General features: G+C 46.8%; 1 protein-coding gene across 1 annotated transcript in view; it reads right to left on the bottom strand.

Annotated features, from left to right (window-relative positions):
- Window positions 1-976: 976 nt before the first annotated feature.
- Sh3rf1 (SH3 domain containing ring finger 1) overlaps window positions 977-13,200 on the bottom strand; it is a 167,266-nt gene continuing 155,042 nt past the window's right edge. Inside the window, exons 11-12 of the mRNA XM_021218967.2 lie at window positions 11,096-11,448; window positions 977-1,660 (exon numbers count right to left, since the gene is read on the bottom strand). Coding sequence (XP_021074626.1) covers window positions 1,492-1,660; window positions 11,096-11,448 — 522 coding nt within the window. The 3' untranslated portion in view covers window positions 977-1,491. The remainder of the gene's footprint in view (window positions 1,661-11,095; window positions 11,449-13,200) is intronic.

Genomic DNA, 13,200 nt, shown 5'->3' with positions numbered 1-13,200 from the left:
ACAAGGTCACTCACTACGAGGCTGTCTTCCCTCTATTTGCACTCAGGACTAGCCAGACCCACAGCTGGGGTGAAATTGGAAGAGGGCATCAAGGGATGGATATAAAAAGATGGGCTCAGCCAGACCCTGCCACAGTTGTAAGGTGTGGGCACAGCCAGTCCCAGGAGCGAGTGCCCCCCCCCCCCAATAAGCTCGCCCTTTATGTCGGTCCCCTGGGAGGACACACGTGGATGAGCATTTTAGCTACTGGTGTGCTGGCTAATGTGTGCCTTCACCCGAGAGGGAGCAAACATACTTAAGACGTCTCGGTCAGTAGTGGTGATGGTGGTGGTGGTGGTGGGGTGGGGGCAAGGAAGAGACCGCTGTGGCTGCTAAACCTCCTGTTATCGTTCCGAGTGAAAATTGCTATGAAATACACACACCATGCACAGTCCACACCACTGTGGGAATCCGGTAACACATGCAAGATGGCGGAGAAATCACGATGGATGGGTGGAAACGTTCACAGTGTTTCTTACAGCCTTTTGACTTTAACACGAGTGCATCTCTTACCACCACTGTCTCACAAACATTTACTGTGTCTTGGGCATGCGGATCACTTGGGGACAGAATGGGAACTACGGTTCAACGCCACTCACACGCAGACACTACCAGTTCAGTTTCTCTCACTTGCCAACGCGCACTGCTGCTTGTGCTGGCAAACAAACGCGTATTTTCAGTCCATGGTTGTGCTTCAGTTTGCTTCTTATTTCACCCACTTCGTTTCAGGAAAAGGAAAAACCCACAAAAAATGAAATCGAGGATTAGGTCTTCAGGTTGATTTCTGATCAAAGCAGACAGATGGGGACCTACTAACTCCTCTATCTGGAGTCTGCCATCTCCCCTCCCCAGGTCCTTCCTGGGACTGACTCAGCTGTCTGTTTGGAAAACTGGCTTTTTTTTTTTTTTTTTTTTTTGATTAATTTATTTTAAATATAACGGCAGGGAGGAGGGCAGCAAGCAGGGGAGGGGGAGATGCAGTCCGTGTCAGAAAGAATCTCTTGCTCTCAACAGACAGGAGAGAACCCAGCTTCTCCTTAACTGTCATTTCATAAATTAATATTTTCTAAAAACCATAACTCAAAGAATTTGCTATTACAAGAAAGTTCAAGTTTTAAAAAAGCAAATAAATTAGTTAAGCCTTGTAAACAATTGTCCATTTGAGTTATACATCTTTTAAAAAAAAAAAAAAGACATTTCTCTGTAAAGTCCATTGGACAGTACAAGGCACACTTTGCACGTCAGAACCCAGAGAGAGGGAATCCACACGGGTGCGGCCTCCTTCCCTCTGCCCCTGGGGTAACCAGGCCGGGGCTCTGGAGTCAGGTGCCCATCTTCTGCTCGGCTCTTGAAGATCTGGAAGTCCACAGATGTGCTCTTTCTGTGAAACTGTTTTGTGCTCTTTAGTCACGTGGTGTGATGATAAGCTTTCTCCGCGTCCCGTGCGCCCGCTCAGATGTTTTCCACGAAGCTCCCTGGGAAAAGGCCAGTCTTTCCATTCCTTTGTAATGTGCCTTTGAACCAGCCGTCCTCTCGTTTCTTATGGACAAACACGATATCTCCTTCTTTGAGTTCAAGTTCTGCCTCACTCTGAGGAGGGTAGGAAACAACCACCCTGTGCCTGTAAGAGAGACGCAGACTATTCAGATCAGCCATAAAAAACAGTGCCCGGCAGGCCACAACGTGCCTCGCGTGCCTGACACCAGTAGAATCCACACAGCCATTTACAAGAGTTCGCGCAACTCAAAATCCATCGATTCTGTTTAGCGAAGCCTGAGCCTGGGTATTCATCTTCATCCACTAATGATGGCCAAGCTGGTGTGCGTGAGTGACCTCCACAGGGAGGGACATTTTTTGTCTGCCTTCAGTATTTGTATTTTAGCTATACTGAAGGATATGTATTGTGTGGATTCTTAATAGGGGGACCTTTTCTGTCCTACCCTCTACTCCAGGAAGAGACAAGTAGATTTGATTTCTGAGACCAGGACAAGCGGCTGAGTAAGCTAAGACTTACTGCAGGCAGTGTGGGCTCTGCCCTGCCTCAGTACTGAGCCAGGCAAGGAGAGGTGTCGGGTCGTCTGCCGCCTGGGGGCAGATCTGGACGACTCTCTTCAGTATCCCTTACTCTGGGTTTGATATCCAGGAGGCAGTGGTTTTGAGGATGTCTGCCTGCCTTTACATGGGCAAGTCTTACATTGGGAAGAGGTCCCAAGGTCTATACAGAAATGAGAGAACTGCTTAATTCTGCCCACTATGGCCAGCAATGATGCTGACACTCCAATCTCCTTGTGTCCTTAAATGTTCGCTTGCCCTTAGTTCTCAAGGCAGATGTGAGTGGGAAGAAATGTAGCTAGTACCTAACTGCCCAGCAGGCTTGTGGATTATATCACCTAACCCCCTCCGACCCTATGCCTTGGTCTCGAGGGCAGGGTTATGATTAGTAACCAGCTAAGGAAGCCAGGCAGAGGTGACTTTGGGTCTCCCGACCCAGACTTTTCTCTACTAGACATTATCCCTCTCTTTCCTCTGCCTTGCTCTTCCCAATCAAAGCGGTGGTTGTTGGTGGTGTTTGGTAGCCATCTTCTAGCTATCCCTGCCTCCACTAGTCTCATAGGTGCACAGTTTCCTTCTACAATGCCCTGTGTGATAAAGAAATAGTACAAGAGTGGCTGTGACTTCTGAGGCCAGGTGACTGAGGACTGGAACAATCAGTTGGCATGGGTGAGGCCACTGGATACCCCTAAATCAGGCACCATGTGAGGGTCTGAAGCGTCTTTCCAAAACCAATCAACAACAACGTGAAGGAGCTGCTTTAAAACCAGGCCCTCTAGCTCCGGTCTAGCATCCGTATAGCCCGATTCTCTCTCCAATCCCCATTCCGTAAAAACGTAGAATCCACCACATTATCAAAGACCACAGCAAGTGGGCTCCCTTTTCACAAAAGCTAAGAAGCTGTCCAACAATTACTCTGGTCCCTAGGGCACAGGTACCAATCGACCCTCCCAGGTCTGCAGCAAAGCATAACGCTGGGTCGGTTTATCCTTTCCAAGAAAGGTTCAGCCAACTCAGACATGAGAGTTTACAGATAAGGTCAGTCAAGTGCAGAACAGGGAGGAGAGATGAGGTACTGTGGGTGAACTGACATGTCCTATGGTCACTCAGAGCATCTTAACTTTGAGCCAGCTAACACTGCCTCGGTCTCCTCCCCTGGATAATGGGACTTCAATGAGTTAGACAATCTATTTTATAAGTAGCACAACGAGGTCAAAAGAGTGACATTCTTGGTACAGTGACAGGTATAGTTCAACCCCAGAATGTCAGCTACTTCAAGCATAGGGCTTCCTTGGGGAGGGGAATTTTAAGAAGCAAGCTAGACCTTAATTAACAGATGAACTCAGGCTACAAGCAAAAGAACGTCCTGATACTGGGAGTTCCCACACTTTAGAATGACATAGAGCTTTGGAATCCTTTCACGGACAACTTTAAAAGCAAACTAACAACTTCATCGTGCAGTGATCTAAAAGAAGAACCCAGATGTGATTTCTCAGGTCTGATGCCAACAGGCCAAAAGTCCACATAAAACGCAATGATGTAGTTGCCATTTGGGGCGAGTTAAAATTTAAGCGAAGCTTTTGCAATTCTGGGGGGAAATATACCACTGACTGAAAGCATATTCTGTGTAGATCTCTCACGAGATACGTTGCTGACTGGCAGCCTGCAAGCCGCTTTAAGGTAAAATGGAACAAGACGAGTTTAAAAAACTTGAAGGGAATTAGATTAATATTTGCATTTTATAAAAAACGCACTAAACCAGTTTTGTCAGAAAATCCCGCACTGGAATGGCTGCTGGGCTAAGAACATAACCTTCCTGCTAAGTTCCCAGTGGGAGCAAATTTTCATTGCTAAGTTATAGACCTCGAGGGGGAGTGGAGTGGTGGAGTGAGAAGCCATGTGCAGAATGGAAACTGTGACACGCCGTGCGTCATGTGAGGACTGCCAGGTGAGGAACTCCACTTAGAGGCCTTCCAGCTCGGGCCCTGGCCTTGAGCCTCATGGAGCGGTTTGTACTGAGACTTTGTCACATGGCCCCAAATGCTGGCAGGACAGCCCAGCAAGCTCAGGCACCCAAAAGCCCTGCCAAGCAGAGTCTTTACAGACATCCACAAGCAGATGTCAGACGCAGCTGCGATGGCCCTCACACCTGCCGCCCAGCCCTCTGCCTCACTGGTCTATGCTCACCCTTGTGTGAATCGGGTCCCCTGGGCACTTCTGCGCGTCTTGAACTTGAGCTACATTCTGCACCTTCTGTGGCACCTGCTGAGCCACCTCCAAAAGCTACAGTCCCCCATCGGTCCCCTTCACTGTCATCTGGCTGACGGCCTAACTATGCCCCACCCCCTTCTTGTATTATACGTCGTCCTCCAGTCCCCAATCCATTCCACGCACAAGTCAAATATTTATATTAAGTCATGCCACCTGTAGGTACCCATTGTGAAAAATCATTAGCGGACTCTCAGTGTCTGTAAGGTTAATACTCGCACTGCTACACAAAGCCCTCAATGATCTGGCCATAATCCTGCTTTATAGCTGTAGCAGCCATCGTCACCACAAACATTCCAAACACCCCACCCCCACGAGGCCTGCCTATGTCTCTTCAAACATAGCCCCGCTTCTCCTCCTCCACAAATTGGCTCCTGCAGCCCCTTGCATGGGGAATCTCTCTCACAATATCCCTGCCCATCCACGCCCTATCAATCTCTCAAGACCTGGCTCAAAATCTCCCCTGGGAAACCTCTAGCCCCATAGCTGGAAGTAATTTCACGCTTGACTGGCCCGCAGAGGCCCGCGTGTGTATTTCTCACGGCACTTAGCACGGTCCGTACTGTATTTTTACCATCTGCTTTCCTGTCTTGTTTATTTTCGACTCGTGGATAAGGCTGAATTAAGTCTCTCTGCCTCATGTGACCAAAGGCAGAACATAAGATGATTCTTATTAAGCACACTGAATGAGGGAGATCTAACCACTCAGTAAGTATTTTTTCTTTAAAATGTGTAATGTTCTTAAAAAAAAAAAAAAAAAAAGAAGAAGAAGAAGAAGAAGAAGAAGAAGAAGAAGAAGAAGAAGAAGAAGAAGAAGTAGTAGTAGTTCAAAAAAAACAAAAAAACAAAAAAAACCCTGAAATTCTAATACATGCTACAACATGGAGGGATCCGGAAAACATCATGCTAAGAGAAAAGAGCCAGATGAAAAAGGAAAGGTGTTCTAGTACTCCACTGATATGAAACCACTGTGCAGAGAAAGGAGAAGTGTTCAGGGGCCACAGAATCGGGAAGAAACCGGCTGTGAACGATATGGTCTTCCTGTAAGATGCAGAAGGCTTTATAGAGATGGACAGTGACACACGACCAATGCAAAGGCACCCAGAGCCGGTGCACTGTACCTTGGAGTAGGGGTGAGTTTTAACTGCATTCTAGTTTTCCTTCCATTGAGAAGAGATTACATTCTCACGAGATCTATCCTGACTCTAGTTCCCCTCCTCTACTGTCCCAGCTCTTCCCTGTGTCACCTCTCATTCCCACCCCGCCTCTCATTAGAAAAGGCTTCTAAGGGTTCATAATACAACATAGCAAAATAAAACACAGTAAGATAAAACAAGAACTGCAATATGGGAGTTGGAAATGACAAATAGACAGAAGGACACTGCTCCAAGAGGAGGCACACAAACCAGGAGGGACACACACACACTCAGGAGTCCTGTCAAAACACACCAAACCAGGGGCTGGAGAGATGGCTCAGTGGTCAACAGCACTGACTGCTCTTCCAGAGGTCCTGAGTTCAATTCCCAGCAACCACAAGGTGGCTCACAGCCGTCTGTAATGGGATCTGATGCCCTCTTCTGGTGTGTCTGAAGACAGCTATAGTATACTCATATACATAAAATAAATCTCTAAAAACAAAAAACAAAACAAAAAAACCCCCAAACCATTAAACTGGAAGGCGTAAAATGCACACGGAGGGGCCTGGTGTAGACCCTGCAGGCCTGTGCATGCCGCCTCAGTCTTTTTATCTCAGGTAGCGTTAGAGGGCCTGGCTCTCCTGCCCTCCATCCCCTCTGGCTCTTACACTCCTTCTGCCTCCTTTTCTATGGGGTTCCCTGAGCCCTGAGGGAGGGATTTGACGGTGACAAGCCAGTCAGGACTGAGTGTTCTAAGATCTCTCACGCTCTGCATTCTATCTGGCTATGGGTTAACTATATTTAAACAACTAAAAAATGAGATGATTCAATAACCGAAAATAACGGAAATATTATTTGAAACATGGGAGACCCAGAGAGAGTGATTGAGAAGATGCAAGAAAGCAGGGGTAGGGTGTATATATGTAGGGGGAGGGCAAGGGAGGGAGAGAGGGGAAGGGGAGAGAGGAGAGAAGGGCTGATCAGCATTCTGGTTGTTTGAGAGTACATTGGTCCCTTTGAACAAAGCACATGGGTGTGGCTCGCTTCACCTCTAAATGGTCTTCTACATCTGGGTTGACTATGACAGGCACAAGAACGGAGCAGGAGAAACAGATTCCCACTGTGGTATGAAGAAGGCACTCGATAGACAGTGCCAGCCTTCCAGAGTGGGTCATGGGCATTCTAACTCCCACCTGGACAGGCTCGAACCATCTTCTGATACTATAAAGTTTTCTATTTCTTTCATCTTTTTTCCCCCTGACTTGACTGGTGTCTTTGTGGTTCACATGTTGTCATTTCTAATCTCCCTTCATATGACTGTAACGAGTCTCCCTGTGACCCTGAGAAGCACTCTCTTAACCCGGTCCCAGTGACTAGCATTCCCTGCTTCCTGTCACTTACCACGGCAATCAAATATCCAATTACGTATTTTACTGGCAAAACCATACTAGCTGGCTTCGTATCGTGTGCAAAGTCCAAATAAATTATGTCCATTGCTTCGCCCAGTGGTCTCATTGTCACCGACTCAAAGATATTAATCATGCTGTTTAAGCCCGACTGCCTTTTCTGCAAATCTACCACTATCTAATTGGAATATTCCTGAGTACGCTAGTTTAATCCCTGATCAAAGAATCAAACGATTCTTTTCCATTGTAGGGTATGTGTTTATTGCTTTAATCCCTAAACTTAAAAATATATACAGGAAAAGGTGACTTGTCATAATTTCCTAAGCCATGTGGGCACACGTGTGTGCACACGTGTGCGTGTGTGCATCTGTGTGTGTGAGTGAAAACTGTCAAACATACTTTTATTTTCCGTCTCTTCTGAAACAGATTCTTCCTACCATCACCTTGCAATTTCCAAATTATTTTTCCTCCATCCTTCTAAAACAGGGTCTAACAATATTTGTTCTATTATTTCTGCTGTCATCAATTAGACAGCCTCTGCCTCCAGGAAAGGAGGCTATTTCTTGCTTGTTTTCCGCAGCAGTCTCTCCCACAAACACAAAAGAATCCCTTTGTTCCCCGGGAGAATTTCTCTCAGCTGACACCAAGACCTGTCAACACACTTCAAGGTTCATCCTTCCTCATTATGAGACTGTGTCACGTGGCGGCTCCTTTCGACTGACAGCACTTTTTTTTTTTTTTAACCTTTAGCCCCACCCCCACCTTCTGGTGATGGAGGAATTCGGGCAGTGGCAGGACAGGGGACTTTCCACTTGTTCCTGCTGCACTCTGTGCAGATGGATGTGGGCTCATTCTGTCTTAGCACTATGCTCTGAGACATGCTTGCATGAAAATCTCTCCGAGTCCCATAGGACGAGTCCAGGGCTGCTGCATTTGGCCAGGGCCAGTGCTGCTGTGCTCTGTAGCCTGTGGGTGAAGGGACTCAGCACTTCAAGTGCTTTCGGAATCAAACTTCCTCCATCTGAGGCTCTAAGTGCTTCTCCTTGTGTTGGAAGTTTTGAAATATGCAAACAGGTAATCCCTTAATGACACACTTGCTAGCTCTCTATTAACCAAAACCCTTCATCCTCCGGGGATAATGGATGGCTTTCCTACACAGTTTCCCATTGTTTTTACAGTCAGGTGGACTTAAGCATCCACGTTAAATAAATACCATTACCATTGCTGTGTGGAGGCAAAGGGCCGAGGAAAGTTGCTGGCTATTACATTTAATATTCCATTGAGCATATGGGTTATAAAAATATAAAGTTGGGCTGAAGTCTTTTCTAAGGACCCCCTTCCCTCTCCTAAAAATTGAAATGGTCATATAAAAACCTGCCAGAGATTTCCAGAGTGCCCGTGTCCATCTGTCCCGTCATTAAATTCTTCATGTTCCCTATCTGATGTGCCTCTCTAGTTCCCCCCCAAAAAAACGCCATCACCTGTCTGGTGAGCAGCTCTGCTTTCAGATGGCCTGAAAGGCCCAGCCTGCTGTTAGAAAGAGCCTTTTAAGAGGAGAGACTGGGGACACAGAAGCCTCGGAGATCAGGGACATCTGGCGACTGAAAAGGAATGCATAATGGGGGGTGGGGAGGCGGTGGCGGGAGGCAGCCGTGCCTAGCCAAGGCCTGGGGAGACTGTGGGCAAAGCGAACCATCTTTCCAAATAGTCACAGATTCCACAAAGGGCTGGGGGTGGGGGTGCTGGGCAGTAAAGCGCCCCAGGGCATGAGGGAAAATTGCAGATCAATGCCTAGAGGGGGAGAGCTAGGCTTTGTGACTGGATGTAAGTACACAGTAACTGGACTCGCTCCAGGGACAGGAGGCATTGTCCCTGGAAAGCAGCACTGGGACTCTGCAGGAGGAAGGCCGACTCCAGAATCAAAGCTGAGCGAAGCCAGGCCTGGGTTTCAAAGCTTTCCTGAGAACACAATGGACAAGGAGGAACACAGAGGGATCTGTGCCGGGAAGGGACATTTTTAGGGTAATGTGTCATTTCAAAACTGGCTTGATATCAGTCAGAACTACATTACAGAAAGTTTTTTTTTAGCTCTTTATGAAAATGTGTAGGAAAGTATACTTTATAAACATAGGCTGTTTGATGTTTACTCTCCCCTTTTAGAGTTTACTTTTAATTGAAAATGTGCCACAAACAAAATCACGAGGCTTCAATACAAATGTTTATATAGTCCCATTTGAAATACAAAGGAAAAGTGAAGTTAAGTCATTTTGTTGTTGTTATTAATATGATTTAAGAGTTGTGTGTATGTATGTATGTGACTGTATGGATGTGTGCACCTGAACACAGGTAACCAGAGAGGCCAGAGGCAGTGATTGTCCTGGGACTGGGGACTGAACTTGGGTCCTCTCCAAAAACAGTGCATGCTTTTAACTGCTGAGTTAGCTCTCCAGCCTAAACCATTTTAAATGACCATTTCCTAGCATGTCAGGGGATGCATAATGGGGGGTGCACACGTCAGGCATGGTGGTGCCCAGCAAGAGTGCCAGCCACTCGGCTGGCTGAGGTGGACGCTGCCTGAATTCAGGAGTTTGAGTCCAGCCAGGGAAGCAGGAGGACACTATGACCGTCACCAGCTCAGCAACAGAGAATGCCAACAGAAGGGAACATGTCTCCAAGCTGGAAGTTTGTTTATCTTCTACAATTCAAGTTTCGAGGGAACAGTGTGTACAGAAACACTAGAACAGATGAGGCTTAAATGTTTATGTTATAGGGAAAACAGAACAGAGATTTGAACGCACTGCATGCTGCTTCCACGACTGCATGGAACGGAACCCCCTACTTGTTTTTTTTTTTAATGGTGTAAGACAAGACTTATCCTTTCCAAGATCAAGTTTCTAGAGGTGTCCATCCTTCCTTCCTTTCTTTTTTTTTCCAATTTTTATTAGGTATTTACTTCATTTACATTTTAAATGCTATCCCCAAAGTCCCCTATACCCTCCCCCCCCCAACTCACCTACCCACCCACTCCCCCTTCTTGGTCCTGGCCTTCCCCTGTACTGGGTCATATAAAGTTTGCAAGTCCAAGGGGCCTCTCTTCCCAATGATGGCTGACTAGGCCATCTTCTGCTACCTATGCAGCTAGAGACCCGAGCTCTGGGGGTGCTGGTTAGTTCATATTGTTACAGAACCCCCTACTTTTATTCAAAGCCAAAAATCGCTCTGAGAATGCTCATCATTCTGAGTATATGAACCAAGAGAGCCATGGGAACCTACGCTGTGTTCTTCTGACTCAGGAGACAGGAAAAAATTTTTTTTCCTGGGTGGATGTTTTAGCTACAGTAGGTAATAGTGCAAGCTCTCAAAAGACAAAGGATTCCAGTGGTTCTCAACCTTTGGGGCACGACCCTCCTGGACAACTGATTCATACAGTAGCAAAATTACAGTTATGAAGTAGTAACAACAATTTGTGGTTGCAGGTCGCCATAGCATGGGGAACTGTATTAAAGGGTCTCAGTATTTTTTTTTTTTTTTTTTTTTTTGAGACAGGGTTTCTCTGTATAGCCCCTGGCTGTCCTGGAACTCACTTTGTAGACCAGGCTGGCCTTGAACTCAGANTCCTGGAACTCACTTTGTAGACCAGGCTGGCCTTGAACTCAGAAATCCGCCTGCCTCTGCCTCCCGAGTGCTGGGATTAAAGGCGTGTGCCACCACACCCGGCTAAAGGGTCTCAGTATTAAGAAGGCTGGGAACCACTGGCTTAGAAACTTAGTGACTGACAGATATCACGTGGCTACGAATCAAGTGTTAACTAAGGGAAAACAGTAGTGTGTTGGTAAGCAACAGAAAAAGAAAGCCTGAGCTAAAACCTGGTGTGGTGGTGCATGTCTTTAATCCCAACACTTGGGAGGCAATGCCAGGTGGATTTCTGAGTTTGAGGCCAGCCTGGTCTATAAAGTGAGTTCCAGGACAGCCAGGGCTATACAGAGAAACCCTGTCTCGAAAAAAAACAAACAAACAAACAAAAAACAAACAAACAAAACAAAACAAAAAAAGCCTGAGCTCCTATGTCATTTACCAATCAGGCTTGAGATTATAGGATGTTGTAGAAAATGACCTTCTAGATCAGAATAAAAATTCTAGCCTTAAGTTTGCTATTTATATCATAGTTCTCTCTCTCAGAGCGGCGGGACTCACCTTTCACAAACAACAGGCCGGGCCTCATTCATGACGGGACCCAGGGAGGAGCAGGCCTGACGAGGTGGAGGAGCGATGGGCACTGCGGAGTCCAGGGAGCTTGTCTTGCGGTGGAAGGCGTCCTGAGCTAGGGCTGCTGTCCCGGCGGCCACTGGACCATCGCCATCTGTGGGGCACGACCCCACTCTGCCGTGGCCGCCCCCTAGCGGCAGCTCAGGACCTACTGCTCCTTGTAAAGGAGCCTCCCCTGTACCCAGCTCCACATCCAGGGTAGGTGATGCTGGAGGGGAGACTCGGGGCTTGCGTTTGGTGGAGGCACCAGAAAGCAGCTTCAGTAGGCCTTTTTTTTCTTTCTGGAAAAAAAAAAAACAAAAAAAACCCAAAAAAACCATGGATATTAGTTGGAGATCGGCACGCCGATTCACTTTTTGATTGCATCATGGTTACCCGTGACCTTCTTGTGTGATGGTAGGCTGGCCTTTTGCTTACTGCTTCTCCCCTTTTGGCCTGTCTGCTTCTGTTTGTGTTGGAAATTCTTTTGTTCATTACCATCTTCTACTGGGGCAGCAAGATAAACAGATTAACGAGAGTACAAATAGCCAGTGAGATGACTCAGTGGGTAAAGGAGCTTGGTGCCAAGTCAGAAGACCTGAGTTCGATCCCCACACTCCCTGTGGCAGAAAGAGGACCACAACGAGCTGTTCTCTGACATCCACACAGGCACTATGTCATGCGTGTGCATGTGAACACACACACACACACACACACACACAGAAACACACACACTCAATCTATGGAGTAATAAAAGCACAAATAGATGCTGCAGAATAAGGTGGAAATTTCAGATTGTGGGTTTAATTTCTGCAAATACTGCCTGTCCTGTCCTCTGATAACTATGGGAGCCAACGGTTGTCCTGGGTTAAACACAAGCCTGGTAATACTTGGCTCCCTGTCAACATGCTGGGGCCTTATCATTCTCAGGAAAGATGCCCTGACCAGAGTCAAGAGCTAGAGTACTTCTTACATGTCACCGCCTTGATTGCATTTAACCAGCCACAGTGACAGGAGCCAAACCAGTCTTTCTGTGGAAGCAGTTAGTTCCTTGGCTGCAAACCCTGAGATAATACCACAAAAATTAAGGAGAGCTTCAGTGCACGGTCTTCATGTCTTTCTTTCCTCCTGCAAGCAAAAGGTACAAATAAGAGTCCCCCCTCCCCCCAACACTGCCTCATGCTCCAAAAACCATAACCTGAATTTGTCTATTTTGACACTTCCCTTTTTGTGGAAAACAAAACAAAACAAAAAACCAAACCAAACCAAACCAAACCAACAAAAAACCCCACCAGGTGTTGCTACCTACCCTATTCTCTATTCTCTACTCTATCGGCGAGTCTCTGACATCGGTTCACTCAGATGGCAGCGATGGAGTTAAGTCCCCTGAATGGAAACCCTGGAAGTGGCATGCTTCACAGAGATGTGTTTCTTAGGGTTAAAGTCCATTAACAGAAATGTGGAGTGAGGGCTCAAGAGCAGACAGAGCACTAAGGAATTCTTCTTCGTGATATGAGTTAGTCTGGCCCAATAAAGATCCCCTTGGGGAACGAATTTCTATCTACAATAACACAACTCCACTAAAGACAGAACAGCATAAGACAGGAGGAGCCCAGAGCCGTCATTTATCTGATGGTGAGCATGGATCCCTGAGAAACCGCACAGTCTTTATTTATTTATTTATTTATTTATTTATTGTTTTTGTTTTTGTTTTTTTGTTTTTTCGAGACAGGGTTTCTCTGTATAGCCCTGGCTGTCCTGGAACTCACTTTGTAGACCAGGCTGGCCTCGAACTAAGAAATCCGCCTGCCTCTGCCTCCCAAGTGCTGGGATTAAAGGCGTGCGCCACCACCGCCCGGCTCAGTCTCCATTTATAAACACTGCTCAGAGAGTGTGGCATTCTATGGGCTGGAAATGAAAAAAGCAAAGTGGAAGGGTCTGGGAGTGGTGGCTTAGGTCATCTCCGGGTCTTCTCAGGTCAGGCAACAGATAGCAGAGCCCACGCATCTCCTTACCCATCTTCTTACCACAAAGGGGGGAGGGGACCTCAACTC

The sequence above is a fragment of the Mus pahari genome, chromosome 19 (genome assembly GCF_900095145.1).
Source record: "Mus pahari chromosome 19, PAHARI_EIJ_v1.1, whole genome shotgun sequence".
Classification (NCBI taxonomy): Eukaryota; Metazoa; Chordata; class Mammalia; order Rodentia; family Muridae; genus Mus; species Mus pahari.
Note: the sequence above shows the minus strand (reverse complement) of the source record. Positions and strands in the feature narration are given on the sequence as shown.